The 17,958-nt window shown below is 34.2% G+C and overlaps 1 protein-coding gene across 6 annotated transcripts in view; it reads left to right on the top strand.

Moving 5' to 3' along the window:
* The window catches only part of KYNU (kynureninase), a 138,419-nt gene that overhangs the window by 91,327 nt on the left and 29,134 nt on the right, over positions 1 to 17,958 (top strand). For all 6 annotated transcript variants that reach the window (XM_076005499.1, XM_076005498.1, XM_076005503.1 and 3 more), the window contains one exon: positions 475 to 548. In XM_076005499.1, coding sequence (XP_075861614.1) covers positions 475 to 548 — 74 coding nt within the window. The remainder of the gene's footprint in view (positions 1 to 474; positions 549 to 17,958) is intronic.

Consider the following 17,958-nt stretch of genomic DNA (forward strand, 5'->3'; position numbering starts at 1 on the left):
ATTTCTACATACATGAAGATAATTCTTAGAGAATTAACTTGGTATTGGTATGTGAAGACAATTTAATTGACAGGGAGCAGGAAAATAAAACCTATTTTAATTTAGGTGTTTTTAAAATATGTTCCTTTTGTTATTTAAATATTTTATGACCAAATATTTTAAATGTATGAATTTTGAAATCAGACAGACCTCAGTGGAACTGGTATCTACTAGCTGGCCCAAAATTTGGCCAAAAAAGTAGTAGCTATTTATTCTCAGTCTAATAATACTATTTTTCATTTTTTTTGTTTTTTTTTTTTAAAAGGTGTCCAAAGCTCCTCTTTTGTTATAAAAACTCAAATTATCACACATTTTGGACTTATCAAAAGTTGTGGTTTCATTAAAAATATTCAAATGATTACATTGTTACCTTGTTTGTTTTTTTGTGTCATGTATTTTGGTAAACCCATACAATTTAATTTATTTTCAATCCAGTATTTAAATGCAGGAGCAGGAGGTATTGCTGGTGCCTTTATCCATGAAAAGCACACCCATAAAATTAAACCCACGTGAGTACCATCTTCGGATTCTTCTTTAATGATGAACAAATTAATTTGTATTAATAATATGCTAAATTTACATGAGTTCTTTAAGATGCTATCCAATAGGAATCTGGATTAGATTATAATTATTTCACTACTCTATTAGTTATGATATACTTTATCAGAAATAAAATGCTTTCCAAAGAGTTCAATTGGTCGAACAAGAAATTTAATCAAAAAGGGAAGCTTCAATGCTAAAAATGAGTCACTGCAATCATGTAAAGCAGATGGTTTAATGCAAAGAGACCACTTGAATTTTTTTTCCCCGAAATTTAGGCTTTAGAAAATTTCAGAGCCCTCAAATTGATGAATAAATCAAAGGCAACCAGAGCTGTGCCTAATAGAGCCTTAAATATGGCGTGTTATTATTAAAATTACCTCTACCTTTAAAGCTATAAATGTTACATGATGGCTTATAGGGAGTATCTTCTGTCCTAAAAGACTTTATAATCCATGAAACCTGGGGAAGCTGAACACTGAACAACAGACTGACTACATAAAAAGTAATACTTTTCTATTTTATAGAACTCTCTTCATTTTTAGAGCAAGTATAAATGCAAATGTAATACACCAACAAATTTACACATTTTTATTTGACTGGGGAACTCATAAGTGTTCCTTTTATTTTTATCTGGTATGGAGATAAAGAAATAATATTCCAGAAGAAAAAAAAAAAACTCTTCACAGTTGCTGTATTGGAATATGTGTACTGAAGAGACTGTCTGGACTCCTAATAGATAATATAATAATGTTTGATTAGTTTTCTGAATCTTCTCAGGCACTTGGCTGAGTGGTATAATCTCTACAGGAATTGAAGCTGAATTAGCAATAGAGCTTGGAGCACCTCACATTTTGGAAGTTCTCTGCATATAAATCCCAGAAATTTAAGATGATTTTCTATATTTAATCACATCTAAAATTTTTTCAAGTTTTTAAAATTAAAAAGAGCATTTTCTTTAGACAGGTATTAAGTCAAGCAGACATCTTCCTTGAATATATTGTTGTCAGTCCATTAGATTTCCCTCCCTGTCCCCAAACTCTCTGAGAAGAATAGAAAGCATATGCTATAAGAATACCACATATATTTTAAAAGTGTTCTTTTTCATTTTTAACAAATCCCATTGATAAAACATTTCACCTAGTGTAATTGTTGTCCACATAGACAGTATGCAAGATATTGCTTGCTTTTGTGTGATGACTCACCACCCTGCCCTTTTTCATTCTCAATTTATTTAACTTTTAATAGAGTGTCTGATGGATTATATCAACCCAAAGGGGAAGCTGGTGGAGGTGGAGTAGGGGGAGTAATCTACTCAAATTCTAGAGAATGCCAGTGTTAGGAGGTCATCTCTGACCTTACACATAGGGCTGCTGCTGTTGTACCTGAGACTTCTCTTGCCACGGACGAGGAACAGAAGAGGGGGAAGGGGTTGTGTGCTCACATGGACCTCATTTGGTGGAATCTCAAAATCTCCTAGTTAACGTTTAAATACATGTTAAGTTTATGATCCCAGGAGAAAGATCATCCAGCTCAGTCTCTGTCTCTTGGTGGTCTGTAGCGTGAAGAATATTCCTTGACCCTTCAGTGTTCTGGTCTCTGAATGGAGATAATAGCCTCCACCTCATAGTCAAGTATTGTGAAAATAAAATAAGATGATGCATTTAAAGCACTAAGCATAGCCACTTAAGTACTCTATGTGATTGGTCCCTATGGGGCTATATGAAAAACTGTATATCCAAAATTTGGGAAATAAAGGAAAAAGATGAGGAACATCTGTTAAAAATGTCATTGGAGCATTCTTTAACAGTCTTGCCCAAGTATTGTTTGGTAATTATTTAGTATTTAAACCCAAGAACTTTGTTGACTCACTGTGAATTTGCATGTTAACATGTAGACTGTTGCCCAGTAGAAATCATATTACTCAGTAAGGAAAGATTACACCGAAGGTTATGGTTGTGACCTTGTGGAACATTAATTTGTGTCTGTTACCAAGTTTATTTCAGCAGACCTTTGCAGGCTTCACTGTATAAACCTCCATTCCCTGAATTCTCTTGTAGCAGTCTTACTACCGTTGCACCAATTCTCCCTTAGTAGTGAATTGAATGAGATCTTTCATGTGTGTTCATTTTGCATGTGTATGACGGCCACGCTTTTACATTTTTTAGAAACTTACATGTTATTAGCTATTGTTGCATTTTAACTATCTAGCTTTGGAAACTGACGGGACTCAAAATTAGGCTTGACTTGTGAAGGCTATGTTACAAGAAATCCTAGTGGTGGTTGTTTTTCTGTTTGTTGTTTTCTCTCACTCTTAAAATCTCTTTTTATATGATGTCAGCATGACTAATTTCAGCGCTGCCAATTTCTAGCCTTAGCTCCCTTTTCTGTACTAGGTATCATGTATTGTATTTAATGGGTGTGAGGGATGAAGCTAATTAGGAATGGGATGCAGTAGATTTGTACAAGAGAGAGACAAGCTATTTGCAGACAATCTGTTCATTGTTCTTGATTAGAAAAGAAATGCTTTGCTAAAATTTAATTTTATGCCCCATGGTGTATTTTACTCCTTCGTGCATCTGCAAATCAAACACCACCTGCAGGAAGAGTGGTTGAATAAGCAATGAATGAAAAAGACACGAAAAGCCTAGAATACCACACTGTCTAAACAAGGCTAATTGCGTAGATGTTACAATTATGTTCAATAAATAGAAGTATTTTGAAAATGGAGGGGAATTTTTTTGTGAGTAATATAATAATGTTTCTAGCACAAAGGTCAAATCCAACTTGAACTTCCAAAGTTCCAGTGTAAGTACTGACTCTATTGCCAATTAATAATTATATCTCAGTTGTTAGGGCTCCAACATCAGCTGGCTTAACTGTGTTTAATGAGCCTTCTGTTACCTATACTTTTCTGTTCTCTTAGACCTTTACAGAGACTAAAGAGTTTCTCGCTGTTAACATAGTCAATATGTAGCTGAGATATATGTTCTCCATATGGAGGACATCAAATATAGTGGAACAAAGAGTCACTGGTATTGACGTTGCACATTAGGTGAAGTAGTTCTTTGTTGCTTAAAAAAGGGTGACATCTAGTGGCTAAGCATATTATTTCAAATAAGTAAATCCAAATGATGTTTCTTTTTCTTGTCTAGCCATTCACTCTCTAACAAGTATTTTAAAGTATATAATTTATCTATTTTTATTTTTGATCATCTGATTGTATTTATAGCACAATAATTATGTAGTTAAAATTCGATAAAGAGGTAGAACAGCATGAAATTTGGAAGTAAAGGTGAGGGGGCCTTCCAGGTGTGTGGTTAAAAAGAATGCTTAAACATTCATCAAGGCTGCAGTGAGGAAAACATGATAGGGGCAGGTGGGGTACCTGGTGTAGAAAGTGGATCTCGGGATATGCGACAGTGCATTCTAGAAGCTTGCTATTCAGCATAAAATTTTGAAACAGTCTTTTATACGATGTTTTCATTAGCAACTGGTAAATTACATCTGTGCCAGGAAATTTCACTTCCTTTTTCTATTTAAATAGGCATTTTGGCCATTGTTCAAAACTGATGACCTAAGACTTTTCCCAAGACCCTTCTGCCCATAAAGAGCATGAATGCATTAGAGACCAGACTCAATCCACTGCATTAAGCATCATAACTCAAGCTGTTATTCTCAGCTAGAATTTAACCTTTCCCTGGTTCATCATCACTTTTTCTCATTGCAATGTCATTCTAACCCTTGTCTGAAGTTAAGAATTATAGTAAATTAGCATGGGTTATGAATAAGTGCCTTCTTGGGTGTTTTCCCCTCACTTCAGAGCAGACTTCAATTCAGTCTACAAAGTTAATTACTGCTCTGAGATATAAAAGGAAGGACTCTGTACAAATTTGTCTGTCATAAATGTATCACTAAAAAAGGTGCTTAAATAACACTGAATTTTTTTTTACCTTTACAAATGCAAGCTGTTCTGGCACACTTTAGAGCAATATTTAACCTTTTGGTTTTAGGGGATTCAAAAATATCTGAATCCTATCAAAAGATTCTTCTGTATCAGCCCATAGGCTGCAATTCAAGATATTGTCCCTCTTTAAAAAAAGAAAAGAAAAAAAAAAAGGTACTCTACTATGAAAACCAGAGTGGATCATATGAGCTATTAAAATTCCATCTATCATTTACTTTTTTATCCTATCCAGTGAAATCATATATACTTACATGCTGTTCCTTACTTTCGAAACTAGCATAACAGACTTCCAAATACCTGAATTGTATTAGATCTCTTGAAATCCTCAATTCCCATTGGCTTTTTTTCTTTTTTGAGTGGTCAAGAATGGGGTCTACTGAGAATTTTGATAAAAAATGTCCAACTTTTAAATCATGCCAAACATTTCCATAATCAGTTAGAGGCATTTGATTGAAAGCTTTGAGTAGCAATGCCATTTTTTAAGCTTTTTTAAGGGCTTGAGTCATCTCCTTTATTGTTATGACTAATTTGCAGCCTCAAAAGAACCAGTGGAAGAGGCTGACTGACTTCAATGCATGGCTAAGAAAATGTGGGGTATTATTTGGCAACAACAACAACAACAACAAAATGTACATCAAACAATTCTTAAGTCCAAGAAAAAATAAAAATAAACATCAAGAAAATTCAGCAAAAAGACTTTAAAAATTATAAGCCTGTGCCATTCTTGGCCCAACTGCATAATTAAGGTTATGTGGGGAGATCTTCTTATGCATATTTGTTCTGGAGAACATTGACTTGATATATTTCAATTCCACATATTTCTCCAGGCAATGGTTGAGAATAGCCCGAAACTTACCTATCATCTAATCCTTGTTTAGTTTTATAGTGATCTCTTCTGACTTACTACTTATCAAATCTCTGCCTAGTACCTGGATAAGGTCTTCTTGAGTACAGACTGAGAGCATAAGGAAATATAGACGGCAGTAGCACTGTGTGTGAATTCACAAGACTCCCCATGTTTTAAATTCTATTGATACTGGCATAGACCAATATCAACAGATTTCTCAGTGAGAGTTCTTGTAGAATCCCCACTTGAAATAGGACCTTGGCCTCCTGAAGCATCTGTTCTACTTATTTAGCCTACTTCTAAAGTTAGGTGTTCCTGGATGAATTTTCAGCCACAACTTCTTGACCTCTCAGCCATATATAAAGGCCATCTCCTTTGACTTTAGTATTTGCCTCTCACTTCTCCAAGTTTCTGTGATGCTGCTTTCTCTTGCTTCTACTCCCACGGATATGAGTGCTCTTTCGTGTTTTATGAGTTTTACTCTTTTACGTTTTTGTTGATTCTCTCAAAGTCTCAGTCTTGGTTCTCTTGCCCTGGAGTATCTTATCAGCTATCATGATTTCAACAATACACATTTGCAGAAGACACCAATATCCTTTTCCTGCTTTACCACTTGCACAATTTGTAACCCTTATTTTCATCTGATCGCATATTGCAAGAGTTCTTCATTATCCAAAATTATCCCACTTCCCAAAGACACAAGGAAAGCAAAATTGTCTTATTAGGAAAATATTCACTAATAAACTCCCCATTTATTATTATAGTCCTTACCTGAACACCCTTTCCCCATTGGTATTAGTGTCTATCTCTATGAATTACTTTAGAAAGTCTTAGATTATATAATAGAATGTTATAAATAGTAGATAATGCAATGAAAAAATAATGAAAAAATGATCATAAAAAAGATTTTTCAGGAGATTTAGGTTTTCATCATGAAAGTGAAATTGGAAAACTCTTGAATTACAAAATTATGGACAATGAAAATATGTCAGGTAGGGCTGTGAACAAGTGAAGTAGAGGAAATTTGACAAGGTACTTTAAAAGCAAATAACTTGAATATCAAGGATTAAAGAGAAATGGCCTTATAAATCTTTATATAAAAATTGTCACCTTTAAGGTCATGCTGAAAAAATTAAACATTATATGAAAGGGATTATATTTTGCGGTCATAGCATTTTGTCAAGAAATATACCAAAAGATCAATATTTGACTTAGTATTTATTCTTTTTAAGAATTATGATATTATAATTTTAATCTACATTTTGTCAACAAATTATAATTTTTTAATTTTCAACTTTATATTTTAAAATAGCATCTCAATCAAACCATTTTTTCCTCCATTTAGTTTAAAATGGGTTTATTTTAAGTGGTCTTTTCCTGTGTTTTCCATTTGTCATCAGAAAATAAGGGCTTTCAATATGTTTGTATGTACACACAAACTCATACACACACATATCTTTATCTCAGAAACTAAATACGGTAAAACTCTCATTTTATCTTACTCCAACTGAGGTGTCTTTTGAAGGTGTTCATTGCTTTCTCATGTAAAGGGAATGATCCTGAGTTGATTAAGGAGACACAAACAAAGATAATCAAAAAATATTTATGAGCCATAAACTTTCCAAGATGGAAATAAATATAAGCTATTGCCTATGATTTTAAAATGTTACAATTCGTTTGGAGAGAGATTATATAAATAGTGAAGTAAGTGATTTAAATGACAAGCAACACCAAATTAGAATATGTCATAAGGCAGTCTCTGATTAATTGCTGGGTAAATTCTGAGAATAAGTTTGCCATAGGAGTAGTGGAAGGACAGGTGACTGACTCACAGCTGCCTGGGAAAAGCTTCTTGCTCAAGAAGGTGGAGAAACTTGCAGAGAATCCTTTAAGTGAACAAATGTACTCTCTGTTACTTTGAAAGCTGATATTGTTGCCTATGAGATTCACTTCATAAGTTTCATAAATTTAAGGGGGTATAAAAGAAGAAAGAATTGCTCAAGTGGCATTTCTTAAGAGGATATGTCAAGTGATCTTTTCTTTTTTATTCTCTTCATTAGAATTTTTATTGAATCTGAGTTACTGGCTTACCATTTTAAAGCCCACCTTGTTATCATAAAATTGTTCTTTATCCCTATTCTACAATATTTTTAGAAATTATAAACAGTGGTAAAATCATGATTGCTTTGAATTCTCAGTTCTGGAACCACACTTGTGAAATGAGTTACTCCTGCTCTTAGTCCTCAGATTGTCACTGTACAGGATATAAAAGTAGAAAAATCATTTGAAGAAATCATGAAATTTCTGTGGAATCCTGAAATACCATATATTCATGTGGTAGGTTTAGGTCTCTAAACCTATTTTTATTTTGAAACCACTTTAGATCAATAATTTTATTTAAAAGGATTTTTTATTTTCTTGGCATGACAATTTTTACTGTGCCAAATTCTCCAGATAATTTCCCCGTGTGGTGAAATTAACCTGTGATCATAAAACTGACTTACATGCATTGAGGCATGAGCACTTAAAAACAAATTCAGTAAATATATATATTTTTTTAATCTCAGGAAATAAAGTAATTCTGGCTCTTAAAGAAAGCTGAAATAGTAATTATCAGTATAAAAAGATACATTAAAGCCATTCCTGCTTGCAAATCACTACTCTCAGATAATGATGACATAATCATTAATTTGGGAACACCAAAGTCCTTTGAAACCTCGAAATTTATTTTCTATTCTAAAATTGCAGTCTAGTGTCTCTGAAGATATAGAGGGTCAATGAACCTTTCAGAGGTAAAAAAAAAAAAAAAAGTAAAACTTGTCAAAGAGCTTTCAGCTCTTGTTTTAATTACTTCAAGTTTTGTCCCTAAAGTGACCTTTGAAATCTGCAGGGTTTTTTTTTGTTTTGTTTTTTGTTTTTACTATTAATTGTGAGGAGCTATTGCTACACTTTTATAAGTCCTTGTTTAGAACATACATGTGTCCTTCTGGCTCCTTATGATTTCCAAACAGCCAGGGTGGAAGTGTGTTTTCTTGATACATGCTGGGTGAGTTGGCCAGAGAACTGCCTCATCACACAGGCACCCTCAGTGGGTCCTGGTACTTCTAAGCCTGGGGCAGGCTAACTTCACAGACTACAAGAACACTTGAAATGTATTGCTCAAGACAAATATCTGAATCATGCAATCCATCTTTGTTCACCTATTTTTGCTCTTCCAGAAGAGGGAATTTGATTGAGTGGGAATTACTGTTTTGTCTAGAACTAGCACCTTTTGCCCTCATGACCAGCTCATGTATAGTTAGGTTACCTTGGTTCCCATATTGATTCCTACTCCAATCAGCTTTGGTTGAGGTCTAGAAGATTTAGCACAAGCCATGGCAATTTAAGCAGAAAAAGGCCATGTGGCATTTTTTTTTTTTAAAAGCCTGTGATCCCTGGGAGATGTCATGTCAGCATGTTCAGCATGATTGCTTGAGAAAATGATTATCAATTGAAATCTTCTTAATTCTAAATTCTTTGGGCACAGGGACATTCCTGTTAATCTTTCCTTACTTTCATAATCCTTAGTGTCCCCCCAAAATCATTTTTAAAATATTGTTGTTGAATACGTGGCTCTTTCTTTACTCTCAGCATAATAGACAAACCATCTTATAGCATATGGAAGCATTTCCACTTTGCAAATTATTCTGAAGTGGGTATGATTTGCAAAATACTGTCAAATTAAATATGTATTTCCATATGCTTCTATGAAGACCAAATATATCCATGAAAACTAGCTACAGACAACCTAAAAATCCTTCATGAATTTTTAATCAGCATTGATGAACAAAATTCAAATAGTTTTTTCTAAAGTCTTAAATGCAGACATCTTCTTTCCGTTCTTGTGCTTGGAACATCAGTATTATCTCAAAGGATTATAAACCAATCTTTCAAAATAATAAGATACTTTGAGAAAGTATGCTCAGAAAATGTTCAAAGCCTCTTTAGTTAATATTGCTTTCACACCAAAAAATATATATACATATATATATTGACTTAGCTCTTATAAGAACAACATATTATCCTAAAACTTCAGAAAACAATTTTTATTAACTAAAATTCATCATTTCAGGAAATGATTTTTATGACTATACTTATCATACTGTTAGCTCACTGGACATATTTGAACAAGCTTCCTGTAGAGTCAGATTTGAAGAAGTAATTGAATATATAACAACCAAGTGAAGCACCAATAGTTACAGATGGCTGGACAAAAGAGAGGAAGGAAAGGAATTGAATTTCGTGATACCTCTTCAAACTACTTCTAGAACAGCATTAAATCAGCTGAATTAGAACAGAGCTGAGCGATTGTGAATACATGAATATTTTGTAGAAAATAGGATTTGATAGAGATCTTCTTTACTTAAGAGTATCAGTAATATTCTACCTGCTTTGTGGCATACAATGTCAAGCCTTATAACAGGCATGCTCAGGGACTGGTTGCCAGCATCCAGGGATGAATGTACAACTTATGAGCTAAAGCAACCTATTTTCTCAGTTTTCAATATTTTTTCTTTATCATTAGAGTCTTTGAATCTGTTTTTGTCCCTTAGCCACACTTTTACTTTTCCTACCAATGTGCTAATTACCAACTGTCTGGACTTTAGACTTTACTTGCTTTCTCTCATTTTTGTTTTGTTTGTTTTATTTTGTTTTGACTTCTTGTTTTAGTTTATATTTACTGCTTTATCTGTTCCTTATTCCTATTTCACTAGCGCTACCTTCTCTATGTGTGCCTGAACTACGGTTATTTCTGAAGTCCAATATCTGCTTGAACTGTAACAAGTATGTTTCTGTTTCCCAAGCCTTTATTCTTATTCCATGTGATAGTTTAACAGCATCAATGCCCTGCTATGAGGACACAGCCTAAAGACTTGGCTGGGGGACTTGTGTACCCATGCAACAGTGCCAGATCCTACGAAACTGAGTTTTAGTATGCACAAAACCAAGCTTGCTTGCATTTGGTCATCCAAATTGGATCGATTGGTTGGAAAAGACTGTCAGTAGAGACTGGAAGAAACACTTTGGCTGATAATAGATGGATAGAGCTTGGAGTAACCAAAAGGGAAGAGCAGAGAAGTCTCTGACTATTTATGAAAAGAAGTTCATATGTTCACTGAACATTGTGGAAGGATTTTGACTTAGCATCTTGAAGGCATAAGTTAATAATGCCCCTGTGCTATATTTGCACTCATTAAGGAAATGTTTATTGAGCATCTGTCATATTAAAGGCAATTTTAAAAGTATTTAGGATATATCATCCAAAAAAGCAAACTTACGTTCCAACAGGGGAAAACGGACTTTAATAAGTAACAGAGAGCTTAGTTATTTACTGTGTTAGAAATTGATAAGTCCTATAGATGACTGAAAAAGTACAACAGGAAAAGAGATATAGTATCACCCTATGTGCGATCCTTGGCAACATACAATATTAAAAAGCCGTTCAGGAAAGCCCATATTGAGAAGACAAGATTTAAAGGAAGAATTGAAGGAAGGGGAAGGTGGGCCAAATATTACCTGGTGAAGAGAGTCTCAGGCAAAGGAAGCACAAAGGCTTTAAGACCTAGGGGTACGTCTTGGGTGCTGGAAAAGCTGAAAGGGATTGAGTGAGCTGGAGATTAGTGGATGAAATGAGAGAGGTAAAGACACCCTGATGGTGCAGGCCCAGGTGAGGCACTATAAACACTTGGATCCCTTGCCCATTTTGTCAGAAGACTGATGTGACATAACAACTTTTAAAATGGTCACTCTGGTGGCTTTGTTTGCAATAGGTTGTAAGAGGGTAAGGGCGGACCTTGGAAGACCTAGAGAAGTATTACAATAAACAAGCAAGAGATGATAACGACTCAATGACACAGGGAAGGAGCAGAGGAGGTGTTGAGAGTGGTAGGCTTCTAGATCTCTTCTAAAAAATAGATGACAGTACCCTGAAAGGGTTGAAGACTAGAAATGTAAGAAAGTTTCAGTTACATAAAGTTAAATTCTAGAGGTCTGCTGCACAACACTACATCTACAGTTAACAATACAGTATTGTACACATAAAAATTTATCTGGAGTGTGGGGTTAGGTGTTTTTACCACATTTTTTTTCAAAAAAGGAATAAAACATTAAAATGGAAAAATGATGTCAATTAAGAAATGGAGGCCGGGTGCAGTGGCTCACACCTGTAATCCTAGCTCTCTGGGAGGCTGAGGCGTTCTGATCACTCAAGGTCAGGAGTTCGAGACCAGCCTGAGCAAGAGCGAGACCCCGTCTCTACTAAAAATAGAAAGAAGTTAGCTGGACAACTAAAAATATAGAGAAAAATTAGCCGGGCATGATGGCGCATGCCTGTATTCCCAGCTACTCTGGAGGCTGAGTCAGGAGGATCGCCTGAGCCCAGGAATTTGAGGTTGCTGTGAGCTGGGCAGATGCCACCGCACTCTAGCCCGGACAACAGAGTGAGACTCTGTCTCAAAAAAAAAAAAAAAAGAAGAAGAAGAAGAAATGGATGCTTGCAATGATACAAACGTGAGCCTCTTGGTATCCAAAATCTGGCAATGGCAAACGGGATGAAGACAGCAAGACAGTGTTAACAGTATTTAAGAAGTTTATTTAAGAGGACACAGAAATGTTTGGATAAAGGAGTGAGAATGAGAGAAGAATCAAAGATGAATTTGATGTTTGAGCAAAGGAATGCTAAGTCGTTAGTCCATTGTCACACAGTTACTTCATTTGCCCACTGAAAGAAATATTTTTCAAGTATCTGCTATATGCAGGGCAGTATACAAAGCATTGAGGATACAGCTATGAAGGACAGTCCATTGTCCTGAACTTACCTTTCAGTGTCAGCAGAGAAAAGAGAGAGACTGGGAGAACTTTGCCAAGGGGACATGTAAGTTGACTGGAGAAATGCCCTTATCTCTCAGCCATACCAAGGGGCAACAGGTAGTGGTGGAATGTTCTAGACAGAGTGGTTTTCCATGCATCCTAGTCAGGGGCCATAGCATTGAGCTCCTTGTGTTCCACGTAAGGAATTTTGATTTTATTTTAAAGAAAAAGGGGAGTCATTGGCTGTTCATGAAGAAGAAGATTACAAATTCAAGTCTCCTTGTCACTCTAATTTTGGTTTGCTCATGGGAAAAATAAATAGACCCAGGGGATCACTGGAAGGTTCCCTCCAGCTTTTAAACTCTTGATTCTCAAGTGATAAAAATGAGGTATCAGAATAAGGTGAACTAATGGTAGCTATAGATCAGGAACTAAAACCAACATGATGGAAATGTGTGTGTTGGTGGCTATAATTGATAACTTTGGTTAGTTCCTCTTGCCCCCATCATTTTATAACAGGTGGATGCTGTAAAGCAATAAGTTCAGACAACTTTGAAACAAACTACTATAACTTTATCATCTTTTTCATTTTCTCAAGCATGAAAGAAAGCTATGTATATATATTGTCCAGTTCAATGGCTAAAGTTTTTACTATGAAAATCAAGAATGTATAAAGATTATTTGAATAAATACATTTCTGATTACTCTCTGAACAAGAAAAACCATTGTAGAACTTTTGACTCTATGAAACATGATTATTTGATGAGGAAAAGGAGTAATGTACCTGAGGTTAGGTTATAGAAGACACTAGGATGATAGATATTTCAACTTATCCCAAATTGCTATTACAGATTTTGTTTATTTTAAAAATAAACAATTATGCTGTACCCAGAATGTTCCATGTTTTGCAATCCTATAACAATTTATCTGATTCAACACATTTTTGAAAGCCACAAAAGCATTAAAATAACAGTTTTAAGTTGTGACCATAAGAAAGAGGAAAGAAAAGGAAAAGAAACTCATTCCTAGTCATGTTCACATTCCCAAATACAGACTTAAATTGTTAAATGTAATAATAAATTGTCAAATTAAAGGACACTATGGCAGCAGTCTTTTATGAAAATGTATATTGTTTAAAAAGATTGTGATCTGACTTATCAATACTTCTTTATTTTGCACTAAAGGTGAACAGAATATTTATCATAAGCTTAAAAACTGGGATTATTTGTGTTTATTTTGGTGAAATTTGGGGCGAGGAGAGGTAAGGGTCTTAAAGGATAAGTTAAATTAATTCAATGCATGATATATTTGGGATTTATACTGAAGATTCTACCATTAAAAACTTGTTAAAGAGATCAAAGAGAGTTTGGGTATTTCATTTCAAAACTCCTAGCATACAAAATGATACTGAAGGGATCCCTGGTGGCTTTCTCTCACTGAATCTAAATACCATGCTTCAAAGATGTCTTTATAATAAGTGATAATTTCTATTTGATAACATTTATTTGAAACTGCTTTTAGGAAATTTATGATTTTCAAAGAACAAAAAGCATATTAAGATCTTTGCTTTTTAGTATTTATTAGATCTCTTCCAACACCTTACTTTTCTCAAAATTCAGTTAATATTTTCATTCTAAGTAATTAACTCCCTATGTGATTTTTCATTTTTGATGAGAAAAGATTTGAAATTCTAGTCCACATTCAATGAGATTATAGCTTAATTGTTATTGCTAAAATTCAGTTTGTAGGAATGATTTATGAGCCTATTGTGATAATAGATACTTACAAACTAATTTGATGGTTTTGAATTTTACTTCATTAGCTTTAGAATACTTATTTTTTTAGAATACTTATTTTTTTTAGAATTTATGCCAAGATTTCATTGAGATTTCTTTTGTGTTCTGACTTTATCTTTCCAATGTTACAAATGACGGGCTCATGAAATCACTCTAACTTTATCTTAAATACTGTGTAATATATTTTTCTGTTTGAATATTTTTTGAATAATTATTTCTTTATTTGCTTTTTAAAAGGCTGTAAATACAGTAGCCCCATTTCCATATATATCTAAAGACTTCAAAGTATAACATATGAGTGATATGCTGATTCAAGTTTACTAAATCAGATGTGTAGGACCATGCATTTTGAAAAAGGGTAACTGACTACAGAGATTCTAAAAGAACAGAGAAGGTCAAAAGAACATATATTTATTTCTTTTTGCTAAAAAGAATGTAGCAGCTCTCCCATCTTAGTCTGTCACTTAGCCAAGCATTTTGCCAGCTCAAAACCCTAAGTGCAGTACTTAAGTAATCTGAGGAATATTGCTTTATATAGGATCACTGATTCAGTTTTAAGAAAATTTGCCTGAGATGATTTTGCAATTTTTTATGAATATATTTTGTCATAATGGTCTACATCTATATTTGAGCCTTAACAGTTAATAATTATGGAATCTCAAATTACTAATCAAGCATTTCAGAGCCTCAGTTTCCTCATTTGTGTAATGTGTGTAGTTTCTACTTCATGGGATTATTTTGAAGATTAAATGATTGCTTAGAACAGTGTCTGGCTCATAATAAAATCTCAACTAACATTTAGTTTTTATTTCTATTAAAATTCTAAAAGAACTATTAAGAACCTAAGTCAGGGAAAAAAAAAAAAACCTTCCTTTAAGTTAAACTTATTTGACCATTTTTACAAGCCCTTAGTTAAATGCTTGGGGAGTCATCAATCACCTAGGCTCAAGTTGTTTATTTTCTATCAGTTGGAAGATAACATAGGGGCAGGCTTTATCTCTCTAACATGTCCTTTTATTAAATAGAATTCTTTTTTCTTTTCTTATTTTGTTTAGATTAGTAATTGTTCAAAACTTTTAGCTAGTTAACCACACATTAGTGTGGGCTCTTATATTAAAAACGTGATACCATTGATATTGCTCTTCATGAAAATATTCAGAATCACCTGAAAAATGTCACACATCCAAAAAGAGAGTCCAAGACTTCTTTATTTTACAAAAGGTATGAGTAAAAATAAATTTTAATAAGATTGAAATGTCATCTTCTTGTTATAATATACCATTTAAATGATTCAATTTCTTTTTATCAAGTGAAGGTGTAGAGCAATTAATCTTAGAAAGCTGCAATTTTTTCCAGAAGAAATAACACTTAGAATTTCATTAAGATTGAAGATAGAAACCACCAATGATTAAAGTAGCAAGGTAATTATTAATACTTGATATCAGAATAAAGAGGCAAAGGAAGAAAAACATCATCTGAAAAAACCAGGGACAGTCTGAAATGATTAACCACCAAAGGCCCCAAGACTACACAGCATATATGATATAATAAGAAATAACCCATCTCCCCACTTTTTCATGGCTACATGGCAGAAAACGATGTATTAGAGTCTGTATTTATGATTGGCTGAGCTGTTTTGATGAATGTTTTATTTAAATAATGGTTTTGACCACAATGACATCACTGCCTCATCTAGATATTAGCCTTTGTACCATGTTTTATAGAAAAAAAATATCATATTATTCTCTAGCTGTGCAGGACTCTGACTCCATTTACTACTAATCATTAGAGAATTATGGTATACATAGCCTCTATAAAGAGCTGTTATTTTCTTCTATTTCTTTTACTCCTGTTGAAGTCAAAATAAAATACAGAAATCTTTGAATTTAATGTTTTGTTTGGGAATCACAGAATTATAATTCAGGGTATACACACAGACTGGGTGGCCTTCTATATATTTCCAAAGAAGAAAGAAAGATTGCATTTTTTTTCTCAAAAATTATTTTGAAGAAGAATAAAAGGTCATTGGCACTCGAGAAGCTTAGGGAGCTGGCAAGCTCTAGTTGGTGAGTGACAGCCATAGGTAAAACCAGTCTTAGAGTCGTGGCAGATTGTCTCAGCAGTTACTAGATACAACTGGTCACTGGGTTACACTAGGTAGTTTCAGCAGCTGGGTTTGCAGAGAATTAAACTCTTGAAGCAATGCAATATACCCCGAGTACTTTTTCTTCCCTGGCCCCTCTACTTCTAATTTAGTTGGGTACGAGAAAAATGATCCAATTTGTATAATCAACTTTTATACTCTACTCTCCTCCTTTTAATAACTTCAATATTCATTTTGATGAAACTGAAACTTATCCTCCTGAGTCTCTGGTTTCATTTCTTTAAATGTTTCAATCCACTCAACCAATATCTCACTCCTCATGGAACATACCAGCGATTTCATCTTCCTTAAGTACTGTTTACTAATAACAGACATTTAGCTTTAAGTCCATTTTCTTTCTCTTCATTCTTTCTGCCTCGCTTTGTCTCCTGGATTCTTGCTTCTTGGTGTGGAGTCACAGATCCCATCCTGGGGGGGGGGGGTTAGACAAAGGTATAAACATCAGGAGGCAGGGATAGGGGGCACCTTAGGAGTCTGCCCGCCACCCTTTTGTTGAATTAATACTTGTTTAATTACCCCCTGCCCTCAGCCACACTCATCCCCAGTAGAATTTAAACTGTTTGTGGGCAGGTGTGGTTTCTGCTTTACCTTACTACATGATCTCTATCCCTGGCTTCTAGCAAATAGTTTCATTAATGAATATTATTGAAGAGTTAGTGAATGAAATATAGAAAAACTCTAATATGCTTCAAAAAAGAAGTATAATATAATTAGGAGCATAAACAGTAGAAATAGAGCCCCTAGTTACCAGTATCAACTTTACATATATTAAACCATTTTACTTTACCAAGGTCTACTTTTAGCTTCTGCTTTTTTACACAGCTCTCAGGGACTGAGCATCTCAGCTTCCACTGGCTTATTGGCTTGCTGAGATACTCAACTCTCTCCTTCAACTTCATTGTCATGATGCCATCTTGACCACAGCTTCATGCTTGGGGTCAGTGTTCCTGCTTATTTATGGAGGAGGACATTGGCTTAACTCTTGCTGTCTCTTTGGATGAGTCACTCAACCTTGTGAAGCCTTAACTTTTCTCAAATATAAAATGGTAGAAATAATATCTACCTCAGAGTGTAGTTGCAAAGATTAAGTGAGAATATGTGAGATGACTGTGCAAATTTCCTAGCAAACGTGTCTTAGTTTCCATCCTTTTTTCCTCGGCAGTTAGCTGTGCAAAAGTTTTGCTCAACTATATCTTTTGAACAAGATTTCTTATTGGCAGGAGAAAAAATATTAACTAGACTATTCTTAAATGTTCTATGAGATTATATAACTTCCATCCAGAGGTTAAGAATCTACCTGTTGTAGGGGTGACAAAAGGTGATGGATGGCAAACTATTAGAATACTCAGTGGAATGGGTGCAGGCTCAAGTGATCACCTTGTGTCCTTCACACTAACCTATAGGAGAGAAAATATAATTTCTTTTCTACATGATTTTTTTCTATGAAACATGGTAAAAAGGCTAATATCTAGATGTGGCAGTGATGTCATTGTGGTCAAAACCATTATTTAAATGAAATATTCATCAAAACAGCTCAGCCAATCATAAATACAGACTCTAATAATACACCATTTTCTGCCATGTAGCCATGAAAAAGTGGGGAGATGAGTTATTCCATATTATAACATATATGCTGTGTAGTGAATAAATACAAAAGAGGAATATCATCATCAAATAATAAGTTAGACACCTTGGAAATTCTTCCTGTTTAAACAATCATATTTTATTTATACTTTATCATATAAAGTACATTTAC

The sequence above is a fragment of the Microcebus murinus genome, chromosome 8 (genome assembly GCF_040939455.1).
Source record: "Microcebus murinus isolate Inina chromosome 8, M.murinus_Inina_mat1.0, whole genome shotgun sequence".
Taxonomy (NCBI): Eukaryota; Metazoa; Chordata; class Mammalia; order Primates; family Cheirogaleidae; genus Microcebus; species Microcebus murinus.